General features: G+C 58.1%; 1 protein-coding gene and 1 long non-coding RNA gene across 12 annotated transcripts; one reads left to right on the top strand and one right to left on the bottom strand.

The window, feature by feature from the left end:
- Window positions 1-197: 197 nt before the first annotated feature.
- On the bottom strand, window positions 198-21052 carry PLIN3 (perilipin 3). 11 transcript variants are annotated; one of them, XM_048227056.2, is made up of 9 exons: window positions 21002-21052; window positions 18416-18499; window positions 14635-14833; window positions 14378-14460; window positions 9995-10292; window positions 4996-5195; window positions 3442-3567; window positions 2636-2833; window positions 198-1058 (listed from the first exon to the last, which is right to left on the bottom strand). In XM_048227056.2, exons 2-9 carry the CDS (start codon window positions 18479-18481, stop codon window positions 717-719), a joined length of 1512 nt encoding a protein of 503 aa, XP_048083013.2. In that variant the 5' UTR covers window positions 18482-18499; window positions 21002-21052; the 3' UTR covers window positions 198-716. The 11 variants fall into 11 exon arrangements, with proteins under 11 accessions (XP_048083013.2, XP_048083011.2, XP_048083012.2 ...); XM_048227054.2 differs by having other exon boundaries at window positions 198-1061; XM_048227055.2 differs by having other exon boundaries at window positions 2636-2836.
- Window positions 1215-4510, top strand: LOC123000189 (uncharacterized). Its single transcript, XR_006408011.3, has 3 exons — window positions 1215-1648; window positions 2085-3641; window positions 3785-4510. It is a non-coding gene; the product is annotated as an uncharacterized LOC123000189 (long non-coding RNA).
- Window positions 21053-21933: the final 881 nt, after the last annotated feature.

Below are 21933 nucleotides of genomic sequence, written 5' to 3' on the forward strand. Positions count from 1 at the left end.
GACCCTCACACCCTGCTCTTCTCCTGTCCAAGAACTTCAAGCCCCACGCCAGATCTGGCCCTGTCCTGTTCACGTCCTTGTGAGCAGAGCAGAAAAGGGGCCAAGGCGGCCACACACGGACCCCGTGTTGCTCAGCTCCTGGGGGAACGTGAGCACGCACACACATACATATACACACGCGTGCACACAGCCCACACTTAGCTGCAGGTAAAATTTATTAAGGCACCACTGAAGCCTCAAGCGCCTTCGGCCAACCAGGCAGAGCTCAACCCCCGTCTGCTCTCGAATGGGCCTCAGCAGCCCTGCCTCAACCCCATCCCCAGGAGGCCCACTTCGGAGGCCAGAAGTCCCAAGTCCGCAGCTAAAGGCTGAAACCCAGGGGCCTTGATGCAGAAAAGGAGGCGGGGATGTAAGAAATCTGTCGCTGGTTTTTAAGAAAAAAGAAACTGGGGGGACTGAGAACCTCCTGGAAAGCATTTTTTTTTTCTGGAAACTTCCCCCTAGTGACTGAGGAGGTGAGGCTCAGGACGTGCTCCGTCTGAGTGTGCAGAGGGGGAGGGACTGGTCGGTGGTCTGCTTCCCGAGGCGGCAGCCAAGGCGGGCTGGGGGGATGGCGAGGGACGCGTGTTCCAAGCGAGGCGAGGCGGCGACGGGTCCGGGGCGCGGGCCGGCCCCTCCGGGAGAGATGAAGTCGCTCGCGCCTCCTCCTGCCCGTCCTATTTCTTCTCTTCCGGGGCTTTCTCAATGAGGCCCGGGGCGAAGGGTCCCACCAGCCACATGATGGGCGTGTTCTGGGCCACGTACTCCACCATGTGGTCCAGGGCCTCTCGGGCCTTGGCCACCTGCTCTCGGCTCTGCGTCAGGATCGTGCTGGACAGGTCCTGGAAGGAATGGATGCCAGAAAAGGTGGCTTGGAGGTCCTCGACCTGGCGGCGGGCCTGCTGCACCTGGTCCTTCACGTGGCTGGGCAGCCCCTGGATGCTGGAGCCCAGCGAGGCGCACGTGCCCTGCAGCTGCTCGGTGATGTCCCGGAACATGGTGAGCGTCTGGGTCTCCACCTGCTGAGAAGGGGCGGACAATCAGGACCGGGCGCCTTGGGGGCAGCCGGATCCCAAGCCAGGGGAGAGAAAGCGGGGCTTCTCCCGCCGGCCTTCCAGAAAACCCTTCCCTAGGAGAGCCCGTCCAGGACGTGGTTTGGGACACCTGCTCTTTTGAGTTTCGGACACGTGACACATGTACCAAAGTGAAAAAGAGGCGGAGAGATTTTTTCCAAAGGAGATCAGCAGGTGGCCAATAAGCACATGCGAAGATTCAACTTCACAGTCATCAGGGAAACGCGGCGCAGACCCTCCGGGAGGCACCAGCTCGCGCCCACCAGGACGAGCAGGATCAAGAAGGGACCAGTGCTGGCCAAGACGGGGAGGACCTGGAGACCTCATACGTTGTGGGTCTCGTGCAGTCACTTTGGGAGACAGCCCGGTGGTCCCTCAAACTGTCCAACTACAGAGCTGCCCTACGACCAGCAACGCTACCCCTAGGAATCCCCCCCAAGAGAAATGGACACACGTCCACACGAGGCTGGTTCACAGGGCACCGTCCACAGGAGGCAAAGTGGAGACAACTCGCACGTCCATCACCTTGTAAACAGGTAAACACATGACCCACCCACACGCGGGCACGTCACTCGGCCGCGGACAGGAGCGGGGTACCCACCTGCGCTGCCCCGGGGACGGACCCCGAGGCCATGGCACTCAGGGAGGGAACCAGACACAGACGGCCCCACGGTGTGTGAGTCCACGTGAGAGACAGTCCAGAACAGGCTCCTCCACGGACGGGAAGGGGGCTCGTGGGGGCCGGGGGGAGTGACTCCTGATGGGGACAAGATCTCCTTTTGGGTTGGCGGGAACGTTCTACACAGATCACGGTGACGGTCTCACAACCCCGTGAATACACTGAAAACCACTGAACCGCACACATGGCTGACTTGTAGAGCATGTGAGCTGTATCTCAAAACTTTTTTTAAATAGAAGAAACTGCATTTTATATCTCCAGTTTTAAAGTTTTTTTTGTTTTTTTTTTTAAAGAGGTCTGGAAGAACCTTCCAGGTGGAAGCCGTACGTGGTGGGAGAGACTGCAGTGCACATTGGGACCTTAAGCTCCCTCCCCCACAGGGGAAGAGCGCAGGCTGGGTGGCAGGACTTTGCCCTGAACTCGTGGCAGAACACTCTGGATTTGAACGTGGTAGGAGGTGCCGACCAGAGTCAACATCTGCGTCTTCTTGTCGCCGCACTCGGCAGCTGGGGGAAGGGAGCGGGTCTGGGTGGTTTGGGTTTGAACGCTAACAGTTTTGCATTTAGAGGTACTGGTGATGGCTGCGTAAGTATCGACTGTGCGGCTACGTGTACTTGACATAGCAACTCAGAACGTCTCCCACTCAAGTGTGCCATTCCATAGTCTTTAGGAGATTCACAGGCTTGTGCGACTACTAGCTCTACCTCCAGAACATTCCATCACTCCCCCGAAGAAACCTCATCCCCATTAAGCGGTCAGCCCTAAGCCCCTCCACCGGCATCCCCAAGCCCCCTTCCCATCCATGGAGGAGCCTGTTCTGGGCATGTCTCTCACGTGGACTCACACTGTGGGGCCGTCTGTGTCTGGTTCCCTCCCCGAGCGTCGTGGGCTCAGGGTCTGTCCCCGGGGCAGCGCGTGTGGGCGCCGCGCTCCTGCTCGTGGCCGAGGGACGCTCCGGTGTGTGGATTAACACGCTGTCTTGCTCCGTTCGCCCATCAAGGGACACCTGGACCGTCTCCACTTTTGGCAACTGTGAGTCCTGCTGCTGGGAACACAGTGTGTGGGTTTGGCTCACTTAGCCCGAAGAGCCCTGCAGGTCCTACAACCCACTGACAGATGGGGAAACCAAGGCCCAGGGAGGTTAAGCGGAGAAGCTATAGTGTGAGGTCAGCCCTGAGACCGAGGGATGTTCATAATGGGGCGTGAGAGTCACGTAAGGTGTTGACTCAAGGAAAGTCTCCGTGAGCGATGGTAGAAGCAGTGAAAGTCAGAGCCCGGCAGGACAGGCCGATGCCTGGGACAGATGGAGGGACCAGAGGACGTTAGTGAGAAGTCGTCACCAGGAGCCAGGCAGGGGAGTACGGAGGGCTCGATGACGCCGGGATGGGGGAGAAGGTAAGTGAGACATGGCTTAGAATTTTAGCAGGTTGAGAGGTGTCTCTATCAAGTATCCCACAGTTCAGAAGCAACACCCACACCCAAGAGAGGAAATCCAGGTGGGCTTCCTGGAGGAGGTGCTGTTGTGACCCAAAGGCAGTGAATGGGAGGAGAGGCTGTGGAAAGTATTCCCAGCAGGTAGGTCCATCCGGCAGAGGCATGGAGAGGGAAGTCAGGGCCCTAAGCACCCCCATGTGTTCCCCAGGCTGGTACCTCCGGTTTGGCCGGGTTCCCGTCTGTGTCCTGGAGCTGCTTCTGGTTCCAGTTGAGCCACATCTGGTGTAGTTTCTCCTGGCCCTCCACCAGCTTCTGATCGACCCCTTGCTTGACGGTTTCCATCTGGAGCAGGAGAGCAAGGAGTGAGAGAGTGAGAGACACACAAGGAGAGAGGCTGCCTCCAGCGCCTGACCGAGGTCAGCAGAGCCCCGTACATGTCCCAGGAGAGGCCCACGAAGTCCTCTTCCTATCTAATATGGGATGGTTGAGAGGGGGAGGAAGGCAGGAGGGATGCTGTTCTCACACAGGCTTTCCACAGCTACGGTCTCATCACCAACAGGTGCGTGCACCGTCTGCCACGTGCAGAGGAAGGGGCCGAAATTCTCTGCAGCTCCTCCCATTCTGTCTGGTTCTCCTTGTGACTGGGCCTGAGCCACAGCACTGGCTGTGGCCAACGAACGTAAGCAGGAGGAACATAAGCAGGGTCTTAAAAGTGCTCCAATGGAATGTTATTCAGCCTTAAAAAAGAAGGGACCCTGACACCTGCCACAATGTGGAGGGACCCCGAGGACACAGTCCTCAGCGAGAGGAGCCAGACCCAGAAGGACACATCCCGCAAGACCCCACTCCCAGGAGGTCCCCAGAGGAGTCCCGTCCATACAGAGGAGACGGTGGGAGCCAGGGCTGGGGCAGGGGCTGGGGAGTCTGTGCTTCCTGGGGACAGAGTCTCCATGTGGGGAGACCGGAAAGTTCTGGAGACAAACGATGGGGGTGTGTGCACGAGGGTGTGAGTGTGCTTCGTGCCGCAAAGATTTCATGTTGTGTGTAGCTTACCCCAATTAAACATTTACAAAGAGAAAGGAGAGCGCACTGAGTGGAGGAAGCTAGGCAAAGAGGAAGACGGCAGGAATTCAGCTCTTAGGGAAGAGACAGAGAACCCCGGCGGGGAGGGGCGGATGTGACTGCAGACAGGCGGGTGGCCCTCTCTGGGGTGATGGCATCCTTCCACATCTTGACTGTGGTGCTGGTCACGTGTCTGTTGATGTTTGTAAAACTCCTCAAACCATATACTTAGAAACGGGTGATTTTGCTGTCCCTGAATCACACCTCCACAGAACAGACTTGAAACCAAAACACCGCGTGGGTCCCTCAGTCCCCGGCCAGGAGGACAGCCTCCGCCGGCCTGTCTGCGCTGAGTGACGTCCCCCACGCACCTATGCTGGAGCCCTGACCCCCCAGGACCTCAGGATGGGCCTGTGCTTGCAGATCCAGGCTTTAAAGACGCAGGGGCCCGACTCCAATACGAGGTGAGCAGAGGGACGCCCGCTGAGGCCCCGGGGAGAAGACGGCGTCCGCACGTCCAGGCGGGAGGCCCGGAGGAAGCCGCGCTGCCGCACACCCTGATCTCACACCTCCCGCCCGCAGGCCTGGCTGACAGCTCGTCCTTGAAGCCCGCTGGTCGGGGGCCCTCCCGAGGGCCGCCCCCACCCCCCCATCCAGGCGGAGATGCACACGGGGGCGGGGGGAGCCGCCGGGTGTGGGGGTGCTCACCAGGCTGAGCGCCTGCGCCAGCTGCAGCAGGGCCTCCTGCGCGCGCTGGCGCGTGAGCTGCAGTTTGCCCAGCGAGTGCGCGTAGGCCCGCCGGCGCAGCCGCTCCGACAGCGAGCCCAGGCGCACGAAGTAACTCTGCTCCTGCCGCTGCTGCTGCACCGATGCGATGTCGAAGCCCTCCAGGGACGTGGCGAGGCTCGCTGCGGGGAGGAAGGCAGGAGAGGCCACGTCAAGGCCCGGATGCGGCAAGCGCGGCCCGGGCTCGCGGGGCGCACCCCTGGGCGCGGGGCCCGTGCGGGCTTGCACCTGCTGCCAGGGTTTTCTGTCTGGGGGCTGCCGCTCACAAGCAGGGAAGGCTTGGCACGCGGGAGTCCCCTGCCTTGCTTTTCCCCATCTGTGAAATGGGTATGAGGGGAACCGAACTTCCCAGGATTAAGAGACCTTGGACTGACTAGTGTGAGGGTCTGCAAACCAAGACCCTTGGGCCACATTCGCCCGGCCTCTGGTTTTGTACCACGCCTGAACACAGCCCTGCACGTCGGTTATATATTTTTACGGCTGCTTTCAAACTACAGTGGTTTGTGGCCTCTTGGCCCATGGACGCTAAAATATTCACGATCTGCTCCTTTGCAGAAAAAAGCCAGCCAAGCCTGTATTAGCAGCCGGCACATATGCGGCCAATATTTCACAAGGTTCTGGTGCGTTGTGTGTGTTCTCTTTAAATCTCAACAACTCTTCGAGGGAGGCCCCGTTACCCCGGTTTTACAGATGAGGAGACAGGGACTCGCAGGTGAAGTGACTTGCCCAAGGTCACGCAGCTAGGCAGTGGCGAGTCAGGATTGGAAGCCAGGCCTTCTGACACCCGTTCTTAACCATGATACTTGCCAGGGGGAGAAGTCTGAGCCACATGAAAACCGTCTTAACAGCTTGTAAGGAAAAGTCAGGGCTGTCTAGTCCAGAAAGAGCCCATGACATTACAATACGGCAGGATGGAAACTGCCCGCCCTGATGATTTTATCCTAGTTCATCTGCTCCTTTCAAACTTTAACATAGTAGGTATAAGCCTGAGTTTTGGAAATAACCTGATATGGATTCGACTCCAGACCTCCTGACTCACTGGCTTTGTAATGCCCTATAGCATGGGTCCGCCAACTGCGGCCCCCAGGCCGAACGCCGCCTGTCTCTATAAATAAAGTTTTATTGGCACACAGTCACACTCATTCGCCTATCATCTACGCTTCTGTGTTAACAGCAGACTTAACTAGCTGCAACACAGACCGTCCGACCCAAAAAGCCAAAAATATTTACCATCTGGTTAAGAAAACGTTTGCCACTCCCTGCTCTGCACAAAAGTGATTTTGTAAGTAAGTAAGTCTCAGTTCCCCCTTCGGTATGACCACCCCAGTCAGAGCTGCCTGGATTGTGGAATTTGGGCTACCTCGTACTCCAAAACGGCACCCAAACGAGCATTTAGTCATTTTCGTCATCGATTTACAGCAGATGGTACGGCATCCTGTTTTCAGTAAGCGCTAAAGTTTCCTTTCTAGAAGAATCTGGAAAAGCTCATTTAAAGAAGTGTATCAAATAAATACTAGAGGGAGCAGGGTAACACAGGAGACGTGCCCCTGGTCGGGCAGGAAGCGCCTGGCTGTTCTGATAAGTAGGTGAGCTCTCTACTTTAGCCCCATTTTTCTGCATATCCTTTGGCCAGCCACGTTTCCAGAAACAAAAAACCGTGGAAAATCAAGGAATGAAATCCCACAGGCGGTCCCTGACCTCTTGCTCAATCAAGGTAAGCCTTCAATCAGGGCACTGCAGTTGCTTCTGCAAACATTACAAGTTCTGGAAGAACATACTCTCACCCGGGGGGCTGATGAACTTTCTGTATGCGGCCAGATGGGCAATGTTTTTGTCTTTGCAGGCAGTTCTACCGCGCCTCAATGAGTCAAGTCCGCAGTTGTCGTGCAGACACTCACAGACAACACGCGTGCTGGTGCGTGTCGCCGTGTGCCAATAAAACTTTATTTACGAATGCAGGCGGTGGGCCTGATGTGGCACGGAGGTAGTCTGACACAGTCAGCTGGGGAAGAGGAGGTCATGGGAGGATCATTCCGTGGTGACATTTAACAAAAAATTAACTACAGACACGTGGGACACTTAGAGGCGGACAAAATAGAAACCTGCATCTTGAGAAACAGATCTTCCCCCTTCTCCCACCAAAAGCGGGTTTGCAGAGCCTATCCCAAACCAGCGACGTCTGGAACCTGCTGCAGCCCAGAACTTCATGGCCCTCCGGGAACCCGGGGCTCTGCCCTTGGAAGTGAAAGCTTTGTTAGTTAGGCCTGGACGCCTGGCGGAGTCCTCGCACGTCTGAGCAAGCCGGCAGGGCCTGGCGGAGTGGGCAGGGGCCCTTGGCAAAGGGGAGAACCCTGAGGGGGGAGGAAAGAGGGCTGTTCGCCTGGGCCGAGCCCCCGAGCACACACGCCTAGGTCTGCCCGCTGCTGCAGAAGCTCGTACCTTCCCCCACTAGATGCCCGCCCCCCCCGAAACCACAAGCACCGGCGTGCACAGCGATTTCACCCTTACTGGGCGGACACAAATACACAAGCAGAGCTGGTCAGATGGATCCCTTCTCTGCAGTGGCCTCCCCGAGCTCAGGACTTTCCTTCCAGCAGACCCTGCTTCTCCCCCTGCCTTCAGGGGCCGAGACCCACGGCTGGCTCTACCTGGCTTCGGCACCCACCATGGGCCGGCAGCTCCCTTCCTTCGAGAGGTTCGGGGTTGGGTTTGGGACCCTCAAAGGACAAGTGACATGCTACGCTCAAGCCACACACTTCAGGGCCGAAGATGACCAGCCCACCTGAGACATCAAGTTTCTCCAGAGAGCAAAGGACCATGACTTTCCATGGAGGAGTCCCAGGGAGAATCAGGGAGACTCAGAGCCAACCTGAGGGGGGTCTCCAAGCGGCCAACAGTAGCGGGACAAGGGGAAGGTCAATAAAGCAAGCGTGTAGGATTGGAGTATGTCGTGTGATCAGCCCACTCACACCTATCACATGAAAACCCGCTGCTGACAGTGGAGGAGGCAGACGAACCAGCCCGCGAGGCCAAAATAAATAAGGGGGGGAAGCTAGCCACCTGCCCTGCTTTTCCTCCACAAGCCACACCTGGGTTCATCAGAGCTGCCACAGAGAACTTTCTCCAAGACAGTTTCCAGCTAACGGAGAAAGCGGTGACACTTGGAGTAGTGACATTCTGCAGTCTCAGGCGAAGGAGGCAGTGGGAACGAGGAGGAGGTGCCCACCCACCAGGGAACCCCACGATTCCCTCTGCGTGAAGTTCTAGGAGAAGCGGGGCGTCTCACCCGGGAGGGGACACTGGGCAGTGTCTGGTCGTACTGGGGGTGCTCCAGGCACCGAGGGGGTGGGGCCAGGGATGCGCCCCCCCCCCCGCCCCGAGAATGACCGCTGCCGTGGGGAACCCCTGATCTGGTCTGTCCTGCAGCTTTCTCCAGTTGTCCCAAATGTCTGGCTCCTCATTCAAACCAACCAACCCTGGCCAAAGTCGGATGGAGCGTGGTGTCTAGTTACAACCCCGTGGGCCCTGGCTGCCGTGGGCACCAGAGTCTGCACCGTGGCGTGGCCAAAGTCACAAGAGCCACGGGTACGAGAGCGTGACTGTGGACCACAAATAGGATGCTGCTTCATCTCAACAGCTTTGTCCCCGGTTTGTCTGTCTATTCCTGCCTCCACCTGGACCAGCCCGCGTCACAACTGCGGGAGCAAGCACCGTCCCCTCCACCCTGGTCCCCAGTCCCGCCCTCACCCCCCAGTCCGCCATCCCCTCAGCGGCCACCAGAGGGCGCCCGTGAGCACCGGAGTCAGGTCATGTCGCCTCTGCCCACAGCCCTCCAGGGAATCCCACCTTCCCGGGGTTAATCCAAGTCCTCCCCGCGGTCCCCTAGGCCCTGCACGACCTGCCCTGTACCCCTCCCCATCTCCCCCTCGCCCTGGAATTCCTCTAACCCACCAGGCAGGTCCTGCCCCAGGGCTTTTGTTATCAACACTTCTCTCTACCCTGACAACACGCAGCTAGCCTGCTTGCTCGCCTGCCCCATTCGTGGTCATGTCACCTCCTCAGAAACATCTACCCAATCCTCCCCCCTGAAACTCTCTCCTTTAATCTGACTTCCTTATACTTTATACTGTGAATTCCACGAGGCAGAATTTTATCCACTGATGTATCCCCAGGACTTGGCCACACGGCAGAAGCTCAAGGAACATCTGAAGGGACAAATGCATGCCTGGGGGTGGGGGTGACAGAGAAGAGTTTGAACGCCTGCTGAGCACCAGGCCCCGTTCTAGACGTGGGACACAGCAGTGACCAAGACAGAAGCGGCTGCTTCGTGGAACTGTGAGAAAACACAGAGCCCAGCCGGGAGGGGGCGGGGAGAGAACTGTATGGACGAGGGAGTAGCTATTTTAGCGGCTTTACTGGGGAGGTGGCATCTGAGCACAGCTGGAGGTGGAAGGGCATCTAGGGAACATCCAGAAGGATGTCTAGGGGAAGAATGTTCTCAGTAGAGGGAACAGCTGGTGCAAAGGCCCTGCAGTGGGAGCATGGTCAAGGATCAGCAAGGAGTCAGTGTGGCTGGAGTAGAATGAATGAGGGGAGGTGGATAAGCACAAGGGGGGGGTGTTATGCGGAGGACTTGGGTTTCTACCCTGAGGGACCTGGGAGCCCCCAAGGGCTGTGGGCAGAGAACAGGACCTGACTCGGGTGCTCACGGGGGCCCTCTAGTGGTTGCTCCACGGAGAACAAACACTGGGGGCCAGGGTGGAGGCCACCGCACTGATGCAGGTGGGCGCTGACAAGGGCTGCAGCCGATCCGAGGGGAGGTGGCAGGGTTGAGCTGCCACGGAGGGATAGACTCGAGGTGGCTGAGAGGGGTGGGAGCTCTGGCGGGCGGTGGGGGGTCCCAGGCCCAAGGGCTACTCACCCAGCTCAGCGTCCGTCATGGGCAGGTGGTTGTCAACCCACTCCTCCGACTTGCCCAGCACCGTGTCTACCCCACTCAGCACCATCTGGCCCACACGGGAGCCCATGACCGACTGGACGCCGCTGGTCACCATGGACTTGGTCGCATCCACACCAGTCTGCACGGCACCCCGGGTCACATCAACTGCCTCCGTCACTCGGGTGGCCACTGTGTCCTTGGCGCTGGACACTGTGCTGGACACGGCTTCTCGGGCCCCCGACACCTTGGACGAGACGAGCTCCTTGGTGTCCGCCAGAACCTACAAACAGGCTAGCGTCAGCATCTTCGTCCTCTCTTTGAACCTGGGGACCCCCACCCCTGCACCCCAGCCTCCAGGGAGGCCAAAGGGAGGAGTTCCAGCTCCTGGATGACCCCGAAGGGTGGACGTGGAGTCTGGCAGCGAAGACCTCGAGCTCTGGAGCCTGGCGTGAACCCTGGTTTGTTAGGTCCTAGCTGTGTGGCCTCAGGCAACTGGCCCCACCTCTCTGTGCTTCCATTTCTTTATCTGCAGTGTCACGGGCCTCAGTGTGTTGAACCCTAATCCCCATGACGTCAGAATGCGATTATTTGGAGATAAGGTCTTTACAGAAGTGATGAGGCCAGAGGGGAGGCCAGCGGAGGCCAGTCTGAAGTGCAGCAGGGGCCTCCCGCAGAGGAGGCAGCCCTACCAGCGCTCTGTGACCTCTGGCCTCTGGGACCGGGGGACAGGAAGTTCCTGTGTAAGCCGCCCAGCGGACAGATGTGGCGGGTCAGAACAGGGCTCGGCTCAAGGCTCCATCTGCGTGGCAGAGGAAGCTAAGATACCCCTGCGACGTGACCGCCTAGTCAGGCGCTGAGAATCCTAACCTTGGCCGGAGAGACCGTGTGCGAAGTCCCTTCGGACAGTGGTTCTCTAGGGCGATTCTGTCCCCAGGGGATGCTGGGCACTGTCTGGGGACACGTGTGGTTGTCACACTGCGGGAGCTCCTGACATCCAGGGGGTGGGGCTGGGGACCCTGCTCTGCCCCCGAGAGAATGCCCCCCCAACATCAGGGGTGCCAAGAGGGGAGGCCCGGACCTAGAGGCCCCGGAGCAAAACTAGAGCGACACGGAGGATGTACGCCGGTGTCTAAACATTCTGTCCCCACGAACTCCCAGCTAACCACCTTCAACTCCGCACGGCAAATGGGGCTATGTGCCCAAAACGTCACTGTGTTTGGGGATTTATTCCTGAAGCTTGTATTAAAACAGTAAAAACCAACACTCTATACGAACCAGCCGCTGTTCTGAGCCTTCAGATGATGGACCCGCTTCCGCCCTTTAAACCCCTGAGAGAAGGAGCGTACCCATTCCACCCACGAGAAAGTGAGGCCGGGAGGCTAAGCAGCCTGTCCGAGGGCCGTCTAGGTGCCAAGGACAGGACCTGGATTTTAACCTCGTACCTTGACTCCGCCACCTCTAACGTGGGTTAGCAGGACAGTTAAGGGGTCGGCAACTTTCTCTGGAAGAGGGCCACGGAAATATTTTAGCTTGGCAGGCCGACGGTCTCTGCCTCAATGACTTAAGACTGCCCCTTGTAGAGTAAAAGCAGCCCTGGGTGCTGGGAACACGCGGTGTGTCCACGTGCGAGGAAAACCGCATTCAGCAGAGCTGGTGCAGGGCCGGCGGTGTGGACCCCTGGAATGGCTCTGGAACCCCGGAGACGCGGCCACAGCACCCACTGGGTGTTCCTGGATCCGCACCTATTGTTCCCGAGTCTACGCCTCGGAGCAGACCTCTGTGCGCAGAGCTCTCTGGAAAGTTAAAAACCACACCACCCCCTTCCTACCCTTCTCAGCTGGCACCCCTCTGAACACCCAGACCTCTCGTTTCTTTGGGGTGGGGCTGTCACCTAGCTCACGCTGGCCCAGCTGACCACGCCACGTCTCACAGATCCGGGGACCGCTACGTCTTCCTGGGGCGAGCCCGGGGCGGGGGGGAGGGGGGTTGACGTCACAGGCGTCCAGAGAGCACTGCGCCTCTGAGCTGGGGGCAGCTCGGCTGGGTGACCTTGTAGAGCGTCGCCCCGAGCTCATCCCTTCTATAAACGGAAGGAATGTTGGCCTCGAGCGGCGGCAGCAGGACAGGAGAACGCAAGCGCCTGGCCCTGAGGAGCTGGCTCTGCGGGGAAGCTTCTCCAGCCTTCTGTGAATTGGGCAGTTTCCGCAGTTTCCACCTTCAACCCCCAGCCTGTTAATGGCCTTTGCTGGGGAGACTCCTCCCCGGCTGCACTGAGTGCTGCCTGAGAGGCTGGGGCCGGCCTGGGGGGGTGCATAGCAGTCTCCCACCGACAGGAGGCGCCCGATAGCAGGTGGGGGGAGGGGCCAGCTCCCTGTGGAAGCAGGGGGGCCTCAGGGCAGAGCTCAGGAGAACTGGAGCTGCGGCGGGCTTGGCCCATGGCTCCCCCCCGCCCCCACACACACATCGGGGACCACAGAGCTCTGGTGAGAGAAACTGGACACGAAGAGGCACACCTGAGCGTGGCCGTGTGTTCCACGAGGCGCAAGCGGGACTCAGCATCCAGTCTGCCAGGCTAGAGTACGGGCGCCAGACAGTGCCCCCAAGCAGTGCGCAGCCTCACCCCACTCGGGAAGACAAACGCGCAGTTAAACAGCCCTTCGGATGGCGTAGGGCCTTACAAGCCCACACAACCGGGACACCCGCGCTCAGAGCGGCGGGACTCACAAGCCCCAGAAGTGGAAGCAATCCACTGACAGGTGCAAGGCTAAACAAACATGGTCCGTCCACACCCTGGAATATTGTTCAGCCTGAGAACGGAAGGGACCCTGACACAAGCCACGCCATGGAGGGACCCTGGGGACACCAGGCTCAGCGAGAGGAGCCAGACCCAGAAGGACACATCCCGCAGGACCCCGCTCCCAGGAGGTCCCCAGAGGAGTCCCGTCCACACAGAGAGGAGTTGGTGGGAGCCAGGGCCGGGGGTGGGGAGTCCGTGCTTCCTGGGGACAGAGTCTCTGTGTGGGGAGATGGAAAGTTCTGGAGACAAGGGGTGGGGGTGGCTGCAAGACGGTGTGAGTGTGCTTCGTGCCACGGAGCTGTGCGCTTAGAGCTGGTTAAAGATAACACATGTTATGTTGTAAAAGATTAACGTAACTGGTGCACAACTGTCCAGCAACATTCCAACAGCCAAGAAGTGGGAACGACCTGAACGCCCATCGCCCGCTGAATGGATACACACATGGTCCCCCCGCTCGGGAGCGAGGCGCCCACACGTGCTGCCCCGGGGACGGACCCCGAGCCCACGACACTCAGGGAGGGAACCAGACACAGAAGGCCCCACAGCGTGAGTCCACGTGTGTGACACGTCCAGACCGGGCTCGTCCACGGGTGGCAAGTACCTGAGTGGTTGCCAGGAGTGTTTGGCAGGAAAGAGATTAACAGCCAAGGGACGTGGGGCTACTTTTGGGGCGATGCCCACACAACGGCTGCACTAGAACCACTGAGCTGTAGGCGTTAAATGAGCTCATCGTGCACGTGTGACTCACGGCTCAGGGAAGCTGTCGTGGCGCGCTACAGCGATGCTGGCCACGGGCCACGCGCAGCTACTTACACCTAAAATTGGTCAGTGAGTTCCTCAGTGACACCAGCCTCATTCTAAGGGCTCCGCAGCCAGATACAGCTGGTGGTTTCCAGACTGGACGGCGCAGAGAAAGAACGTGGACATCGGACACAGTTCTGGACAGAGCTGAGCGAGCAGGACCTTCTTTAAGAGGGAAGGGAAGGCCTCTGAAGAGGCGGGATTAGAACAGAGACCTGAAAGTCTGGTTCATGAAGAAGGAAGTGCACGTACAAAGGGCCTGAGGTAGGACTGGGACAGACACGTTCACTATATTTGCTTCCCACGGCCTCCCCTGAATGAAAGTCCCACGAGGGCAGGTACTCTGTTCCCATCCCTGTGTCCGGTCCACACGGGTACTGATGTGCCTCGACACGGAGTGCAGAGGCTGGCGGGGCCGGCGGGGGACAGAGGAGGTGGGCAATGAGGGCTGGGAGGCTGTAGGGCCTGATCGGGTGGGCCACCTGGGCCGTAAGGACAGCCTTGGCTCTTGCCCCAGGCAAGGTGAGAGACCCAAGGGGGTTCTGAACACATCTGGCTGGTGTTTCGATCACTCCTCCAGCTGCCCAATGGGGAGCAGATTCAAGGCGGGGGTGGGGACAGACCGAAGAGGGCTCAGGGAGAAAGCAGTCTCATGGGTCTATTCTAGCAGAGGCAGGGGTGGGACCACAGACTCCAGAGCCCAGGAGGCCCCCCACCCCCGCGGAACCCCCAGCCCCCAGGGGCTGCTGATGGCGGAGCTCAGTTACCTTCTCCGTGTGCTGCTGCAGGATGGGAAGGTTCTCCTCCAGCTTGTCCAGCCCCCGGTGGGCGTATTCGCTGGCCGACGCGACTGCACGGGGCAAGACAGGAACCGTGGGTCACAGGACGTACGCAGCCCTCGGGGCCGGGAAGGCCGGCCGGAGCTGGCTGGGGGGAACAGGGCCAGGAGTGGGGCAGACCCCCCCCACTCCACCCCCCGAAACCGCCAACAGGAAGGTCCCGGGCTCTCCGGGGCTTCACTCACTCTGTGGCTCCAGCTTGGAGAGGATGGGCTGGGCCCCGCTGACGGCGGCCGCCGTGAGGGTCTTCACGCCCTTCTCGGCTGCGTCGCAGACGGTCTTGACGTGGGGGTGGCTCTCCTTGGTGGAGGCGTAGGCCGCGGACACCATGTTGCAGGTGGAGCTGATGAGGGGCATGCCGGCCACGCGGTCGACCACGCTGGGCTACGGGGACAAGCAGCTCAGCGGGCTGGGCCTGCAGCTCGGGGTGCCCTGCCGTTTCAGGCCACGGCTCCACGCACGCTTGTCCTGCATCCAGGGGGTCGCACACGCCACGGCTTCGAGGTTGCCCCACGAGCACTTCTTACACCTTAGCCCTGCCGCTCATCTGTTCGAACGTACACTGGACGCCCACTGGGCGCCGGGCACAGACAAGAGCCCCACTCTCACGGCGCTTCGCGTCTACCGCTGGGGTCAGCAAGCGACAGCCCACGGGGCCCACACCTCATTTTCTTATTCTTGTCTGGTTTTTCCTAACAGCTGAATCCAGAAGTTCACAGATCGTTAATTCCACTACTTTACAGCGCACGACTCTAACATTTTTAGTGTTTTCATTAGGTTGTGCAACGGTCGTGGCTAATTCTAGAACTTTGCCATCCCTCCAGAAAAATGGTCACTCCTCATTCTCCCCTCCCCCAAATCCCGGCCCCCACGAGCCCCTTTCCCGTCCATGGATGAGCCTGTTCTGGTCGTGTCACAGATGTGGACTCACACGCTGTGTGGCCTTCTGTGTCTGGTTCCCTCCCTGAGCGTCGTGGGCTCAGGGTCCGTCCCTGGGGCAACGCGGGTCAGTGTTTCATTTTTTAAATTGTGGTAAAAATGCACATAAAACTTACCATCTTAACCATTTCCAAGTGCACAGCTCAGTGGCATGAAGCACACTCACGCTGTTGAGCAGCCACCCCCACCCTCTGTCTCCAGAACTTTCCATTTCCCCACACGGAGACTCTGTCCCAGGAAGCACGGACTCCCCACCCCCGGCCCCGGCTCCCACCATCTCCTCTCAGTCTCTGTGGACGGGACTCCGCTGGGGACCTCATCTAAGTGGATTCATACAGTACTTGTCCTTTTGAGTCTGGCTCATTTCACTAAAGGATCACGTCCTCAAGGTCCAACCACATTGTGGCAGGGGTCAGTGCTTTCTTCCTTTATGTGGCTGATATTCCATTGGTGGCTGGTTCTATAAAGTTTTATTAGCACATATCCACCCCCATTCATTTACCCTCTAAGAGCGGAACAGAGTCGAGACAGCCCTTCTGAGGCTCAGCTTCCCCACCCACCACACGGGGAGACTTCCTGTCCGATAGGAGTCACAAAGATCACTTGGGAGAAGGCACCGGCAGAAGACGTAACTCACAGGGGCTGTGTGGAGAACCTGTGTGTGGGGAGTGTCCATTCATTTTATGGAAGGGTTAACTGAGGCACGGAAACCTAAGTCAGCCACCTAAAGTCACAAACCCAGCCAGCGGCAAAGCTGGGCCTTGGACTCAGGCCCTCTGCCTCCAGCTTACCCCCGAGGTCTCTTTAGGAGTTAATCCCAAATCTCCCCTGCAATCCAGCAACTCTGCTTTTAGGAACCTAGCCCAGGACAGGAAACACACGTCCACACAACACGCGTACGTGAATACACATGGCAGCCTCATTCAGAATGGTCAAGAAGTAGGAACAGCCCAGACGTCCATCGCTTGGTGAGGGGATTAAAGAAATTATGGTGTATGAAGTATGTTTTTTAAAAATTCACAGCCTCAGAGCCTCAGTGAGCCAGGCTGGGCTCACTCGGTAGAGCATGTGACTCTTGATCTCGGGTTGTGAGTTCGAGTCCCATGTTGGGCATAGAGTTTACTTAAAAAAGAAAAAAACTGGGGCGCCTGGGTGGCGCAGTCATTAAACGTCTGCCTTCAGCTCAGGGCGTGATCCTAGTGTTCTGGGATCGAGCCCCACATCAGGCTCCTCCGCTAGGAGCTTGCTTCTTCCTCTCCCACTCCCCCTGCTTGTGTTCCCTCTCTCACTGGCTGTCGGCTGTCTCTGTCAAATAAATAAATAAAAAATCTTAAAAAAAAAAAAAAGAAAAAAAAGAAAAAAATCATAGCCTCCAAATGGTCAATAGGTACACAAAAGACGCTCAGCGTGAGGGATCACGAGGGAAATGCCAAAACAACAAGGAGACACCACCTGACACCCGTCAGGATGGCTACTAGCAAAATGAAACAAATTAACAAGCAATGGTGAGGTTGGAGAGAACCTGGAACTCGTGTGCCTTGTGTGGGAGGGAACAGGAAGTGACCCAGCCACTGTGGAAAACAGCACGGCGAATTAGAAAGAATTACAAACAGAAATCACCCTACGAGCCCGCAATCCACTTCTGTGTCTATCGACCAAAGGACTGAAAACAGGGCGCCTGGGTGGCTTGGGTGGCCGAGCGCCTGCTTTTGGCTCAGGTCACGATCCCGGGGTCCTGGGATCGAATCCCGCCTCAGGATCCTTGCTCAGCAGGGAGCCTGCTTCTCCTTCTCCCTCTGCTGCTCTCCCCCTGCTTGTGCTCCCTCGCTCTCTCAAATAAATAAAATTAAAAAGAAAAAAAAAAAGGAAATGAAAACAGAATCGCGAAGAGATCCTTGGACACTCATGTTCAAAGCAGCATTATTCACAGTGGCCGAAGGATGGAAACAGCCCAGGTATCTGTGGACCGACAAACGGAGTGCAGTCCGGGCAGATAATGGAACACTAGCCCGCCTTACAGAGGACATCCCGACACCTGCCTCGATGTGGGCGGGCCTTGAGGACATTGTGCTCAGTGACAGAAGCCAGACCCAAAGAGACAAATCCTGTAGGATCTCACTTATGAGGGACCTAACGTCAAAGAGTCTACTTTTATAAAAGTGATTTTATCTTCCTACTTACGTGAAACGTCCAAAAGAGGTAAATTCATACAGAAAGCAGATTAGTGGGTGCCAGGGGCTGGGGGAGGAGGGAATGGGACTAACTGGTAATGGGGATGGGGTTCCCATCTGGGGTTTGATGGAGGTGGTTCTCCTACATCATGAATGTACTGAACGCCACTGAACTGGACACTTCAAAATAATATTTTTTCTTTGTTATGTGTTGTTTTACCACAATTTTAAGAAAGGGAGGAAGCACTGACACCCGCTACAAGGCAGATAAACCCCCAAAACATGACACTCAGTGAGAGAAGCCAGACAGACTCCATTCGAAATGTCCAGAACAGGCAAACCCACGAGACAGCAGATGAGCAGCTGCTGGGGCAGATGAGGAAGGAGGAGGGAGTACGAACCGGACGGGGTCTCTCTGGGGGGATGAAGCATGTCCTAACGCTGTACGCTGATGGCTGCAGGACTTGGTAGCTGACTAAAAACCACTGGGGAGCACCCTTCCCAACGGTGCATCTTACGGTATGTAAATGATATGTTAATAGAGTTGTTTATGAACGCTACATAGTTATTACTGAAGCTGCGAACAAGGAGAAGAAATGGGGGCTGACTTCCTAGGATGACCCTCCAAGCACCTGCAGACAGGACAGCGGTGGGGGTGGGGGGAGACAGGCGGCTTCAGAGCAGACCCGATCTGCCCAGAGCCTTCGGGATTCCCGGTTCTGCACCCCCCCCCCCCCGCCCCGGGTCTGCGTGATGGTTCCCCTCAACCGCAGAACCCCCCCCCCCCCAACGCTACCAAAGGCTCCCCGCCCTACGGTGTGGGAAGCCTCATCCCACGGTCCTGGCCCTCCCTCACCTGCTGGGCCGGTTCTTCTGCTGTCGCCTGGGTGCTGGTGGTGGCTTCTGTCTCGTTGGCAGACATGGTTCCCCGAAGCAGGCACTGTGGTGGACAGACGGGCTAGTCAGGTACAGGGTGCCCTATCCCTCCCTCCAGGAGAAAGTGCAAGTTCACAGCACCCTGCAACTCCTCCCCCGTTTCTTAGAGCCCCGCCCCTCAATCTTTCACAAGCACCTGTGGCCGGGGCAGAGGCAGGGAGCTGATTCAGCAGGGCCAGGTGGGGCCGGGAGTCTGCATCCCTAACCAGCTCTCAGGTGCTGCTGATGCAGCAGATATCAGGGCCACACCTCGAGGGCCAACTCCAAGGGCTCCACTCCGTCAATGCTTCGGGGAGACGCCTGGGGTGCGAAACCTTTGCGGAGAGCAATTTGCCAGGGGCTGCCTGCTTTCAAGAGTCATTGTCCCTGTGACCCGGAAACCCTGAGGGGATGGTCCCACACCTGTACTGCCATGTGGGCAGAGCCGTGTCGGCCACAAGAGAGTGGAAGCAACCTGGTTCCCCCGCAGAAGGGACCTGGAGAAAACAAGGACCTAGCCCAATGCAGTGGCCACAGACTAGAGACCTACGCATCCCTGGCTGGACCAGGATTTTCAGAGACGAAGAGTGTGCACGGGGCGAAAATTGGTGCTTCGTTTGCTCAGGATCTTTAGATACAGGAAACTGTTAACAGTGACCACCTTCCAGGGAAGATCAAGCAGCTGGGGCAGGCCTGACTTTTGAGCCACGTAGATAATATTACTAGTTCAAAAAAAAGGTTAAGCATTAAAAACAAAACACCCCACAAACCAAGTAAGGGAGACCATGCCTGGCCCTACCGCAGACCAATCAAGTCAGGCTCGGGAGGGAGGGCAGGGCAAGGGGGGCGCCCCAGGTGAGGCCCAGGCGCATGTTCACAAGGTACGATGCGAGCCACCACGGCTGTGCTCCGTTTTCCTGGCCAGCTGGCAGGAAGTGGGTAAAGCGTCATTCCCAGTCCTCCCATGCTATACCGTGCTGAGCAAGGAGTCTTCTCTTCGCTGGCCTCAGTCCTCTCACCTGTGCAGAGGAGCTAAAGGCAGAACCTGCCTTCAGGGCTGGTTCCCCTGGTAATTCTGGGATGAGCCTGTTGTGAACCCCTGACCTTGACTCTGACCATTTCCTTCTAGAGGAAGGGGGCCCATCCTCCTGGCTGTCGTGTTGCCCTGTCCCCCAAGCAGAGCTCAGCAAACTGAGGCTTTGAGAGCATCAGTGCTGGAGTCCAAACCGGTTCTAATCCCAGCTTTGGAACTCGCTAGCAGTGGGAGCTTGGGAAAGCAGCACCCTCTCTCAGAGCCTTGCTTGCCCCATCCGTAACATGGGGATAACCCGTCCTAGCTCAGAGCCCCTACAGATTGGCAGAGCGACATGTGGCGCTTAGCTCAGGGCCTAGCATAAAGTAGGTGCTCAATAAACGGAACCATTTCACACATGGGTGAAGCCGGCCAGGAATGGGCTTCTGCTTGGTACTAAGGTCCCCAGACTGGGAAGTGAAGCGAGTAGGCACACCCGTCCCCGGTTATCATCAGGAGTCCAGTTATTCCCCTCGCCCTCCCTGGAGCCTGAGCTCACGTGGGCACCTTGGAGGCCCATTCTCCCATCAATCCCTCCTAGAGCGGGTTCAACCAAGGGCGGCCACTGCAGATGTCAGCACCCCATTAAAGTCCTTGGGGTCCGCAAGCCTCCCCCTCAACCGCTCAGTGAGAGAATTGGTTTGAAGCTGGCTCCAGCTGCCAGAATGAGAGCTAGCTGGAACCGGTTGTAGTCACGCAGACGTCCAGCTGCAGCCGGAGCACGCTGAGACAACTTCCAAAGTTCCCGGAGCCGAGGTCCCAGGCCCCTCCGTTCCAGCTCAATCCTGACAAAGGTCCCAAGGACTCAGATAAGGGGTAGGCCTTCCCAGCCGCCTTGAGCAATCCACTGGCCACACCCACCTAAGGGAAGAGGGCGGGGTCTGCCCGGGAGCTCCCCAGAGCCAACTGGGGTGGCGGGGTAGAAATCAGAAACTCGGGCAGGGGAGGAGCTAAGCCCCCGGGCGGCCAACCCATTTGCCGAGGAGGGGTCCTTGCTAGGCAGAAGGCCCCCTGATTGGGGGGCTAGGGGCGCTCTGGACCCAGGGAGGGCCGATTTCCTGTGCAGGATAGGTTGCGGCTCGCCTCCAAACTGCGTTTGCAAAGCACGCACACTTTTTAGAGAGGATGTGTTTTAGCAGGGGGGGATTTACCCCCTCTTGATACTGCCACTTCTAGGGGGCTCTTTCAGGCGCCCCCTCCCCGCCCAACGAATGTCTCAGGAATTGAAAGGGTAGAGTTTTAAAGTTTGACTCTGCTCCAGAAATAGGTGGGAGGGGGGTTTGAGGGGGCGGAGCGGGAAGAGACAGGAGAGCTCAGGCCAGGCTGGAGACCCCTCCCCAGGCCGCAGAGACCAGCAGAACCCCCAGGAAGGTTCTCCCCGCTTCTTCCTGCCCTGGGACGCCCCGGGACTCGGCGGACCCCGCCCCCCACCTCAGTCGGGCCCCCTCCTCTCACCGCGGTCAGCGGGACGTACACGACGACGAGCTCCGAAACCGTCTGGCCCGGCCCTGGGGAGGCTTTTATACTCACGGGGGCGGGCGATCGGGAATGACGGGCCGGAGGACCAATCGTATAGGGAGATTGCCCGCCGCCTGGCCACGCCCCCGCTCGGTCTGGGACGTTGGAGCCACAAGTGAAGTCCGGGAAGGGCCAGACTTTTGCGGGCGGCGCGTGCGGTCAGCGCGGTGGGACGCCTGTAAGATGCCTGATCCAGCCAAGGGCGCCTCCTCCCGACCTAGGGATCCTATGAACTCGGCCCAGGGAGGGGCTATCCGAGTTCTGGGGTCCACCGGTCCCCCTTTTCTCCGGGGGTGGTGAGAACTCAGAGATCGTTGTTTGATGCCCCCAGCGTGTCAGGAGTCGCGCCCCAACCCTGCCTGGGCAGAAAGGTGATAGAGCCAAGCTCGACCCAGCAGTATGAGCAGCCTTCACAACAGCGGTGAACAGAGATGGAGTGTTTTCCTCCTGCCCTGACCTGCATGACACCATTTAATCCCTTCCCAAACTGGTCCTTTATCATCCCCATCTTACAGATGAGAAAACTGAGGCCCAGAGACGGTCAGCCAAGGGCAGTGCTGGGATCAACTCCCGGATCTCTGACTCCTGGATCAACCCCTTCCTGAAGCAGGAACCACTTGGATTCCACCCTCCCCCACATCCTTTATCTTCTTGGTCTATAAAACGAAGTCTCAAACTCAGATAGCCCCAGAGACCAAAAGGAAGTAAATGCCTCCTCTAAAGTGTTAGCAGCATGGCAGAGCATTGCCCTGTGGAAGACCCACCCAGAGATTCCCATATCCATGGGGATTCTAGACTAAAGCAAGTGTCCTACCTTTTAGAAAACCATTGGACCAAATAAAACCCAACCGGGACCATATTCAGCTAAG

Source organism: Ursus arctos, unplaced genomic scaffold (assembly GCF_023065955.2).
Source record: "Ursus arctos isolate Adak ecotype North America unplaced genomic scaffold, UrsArc2.0 scaffold_14, whole genome shotgun sequence".
NCBI lineage: Eukaryota > Metazoa > Chordata > Mammalia > Carnivora > Ursidae > Ursus > Ursus arctos.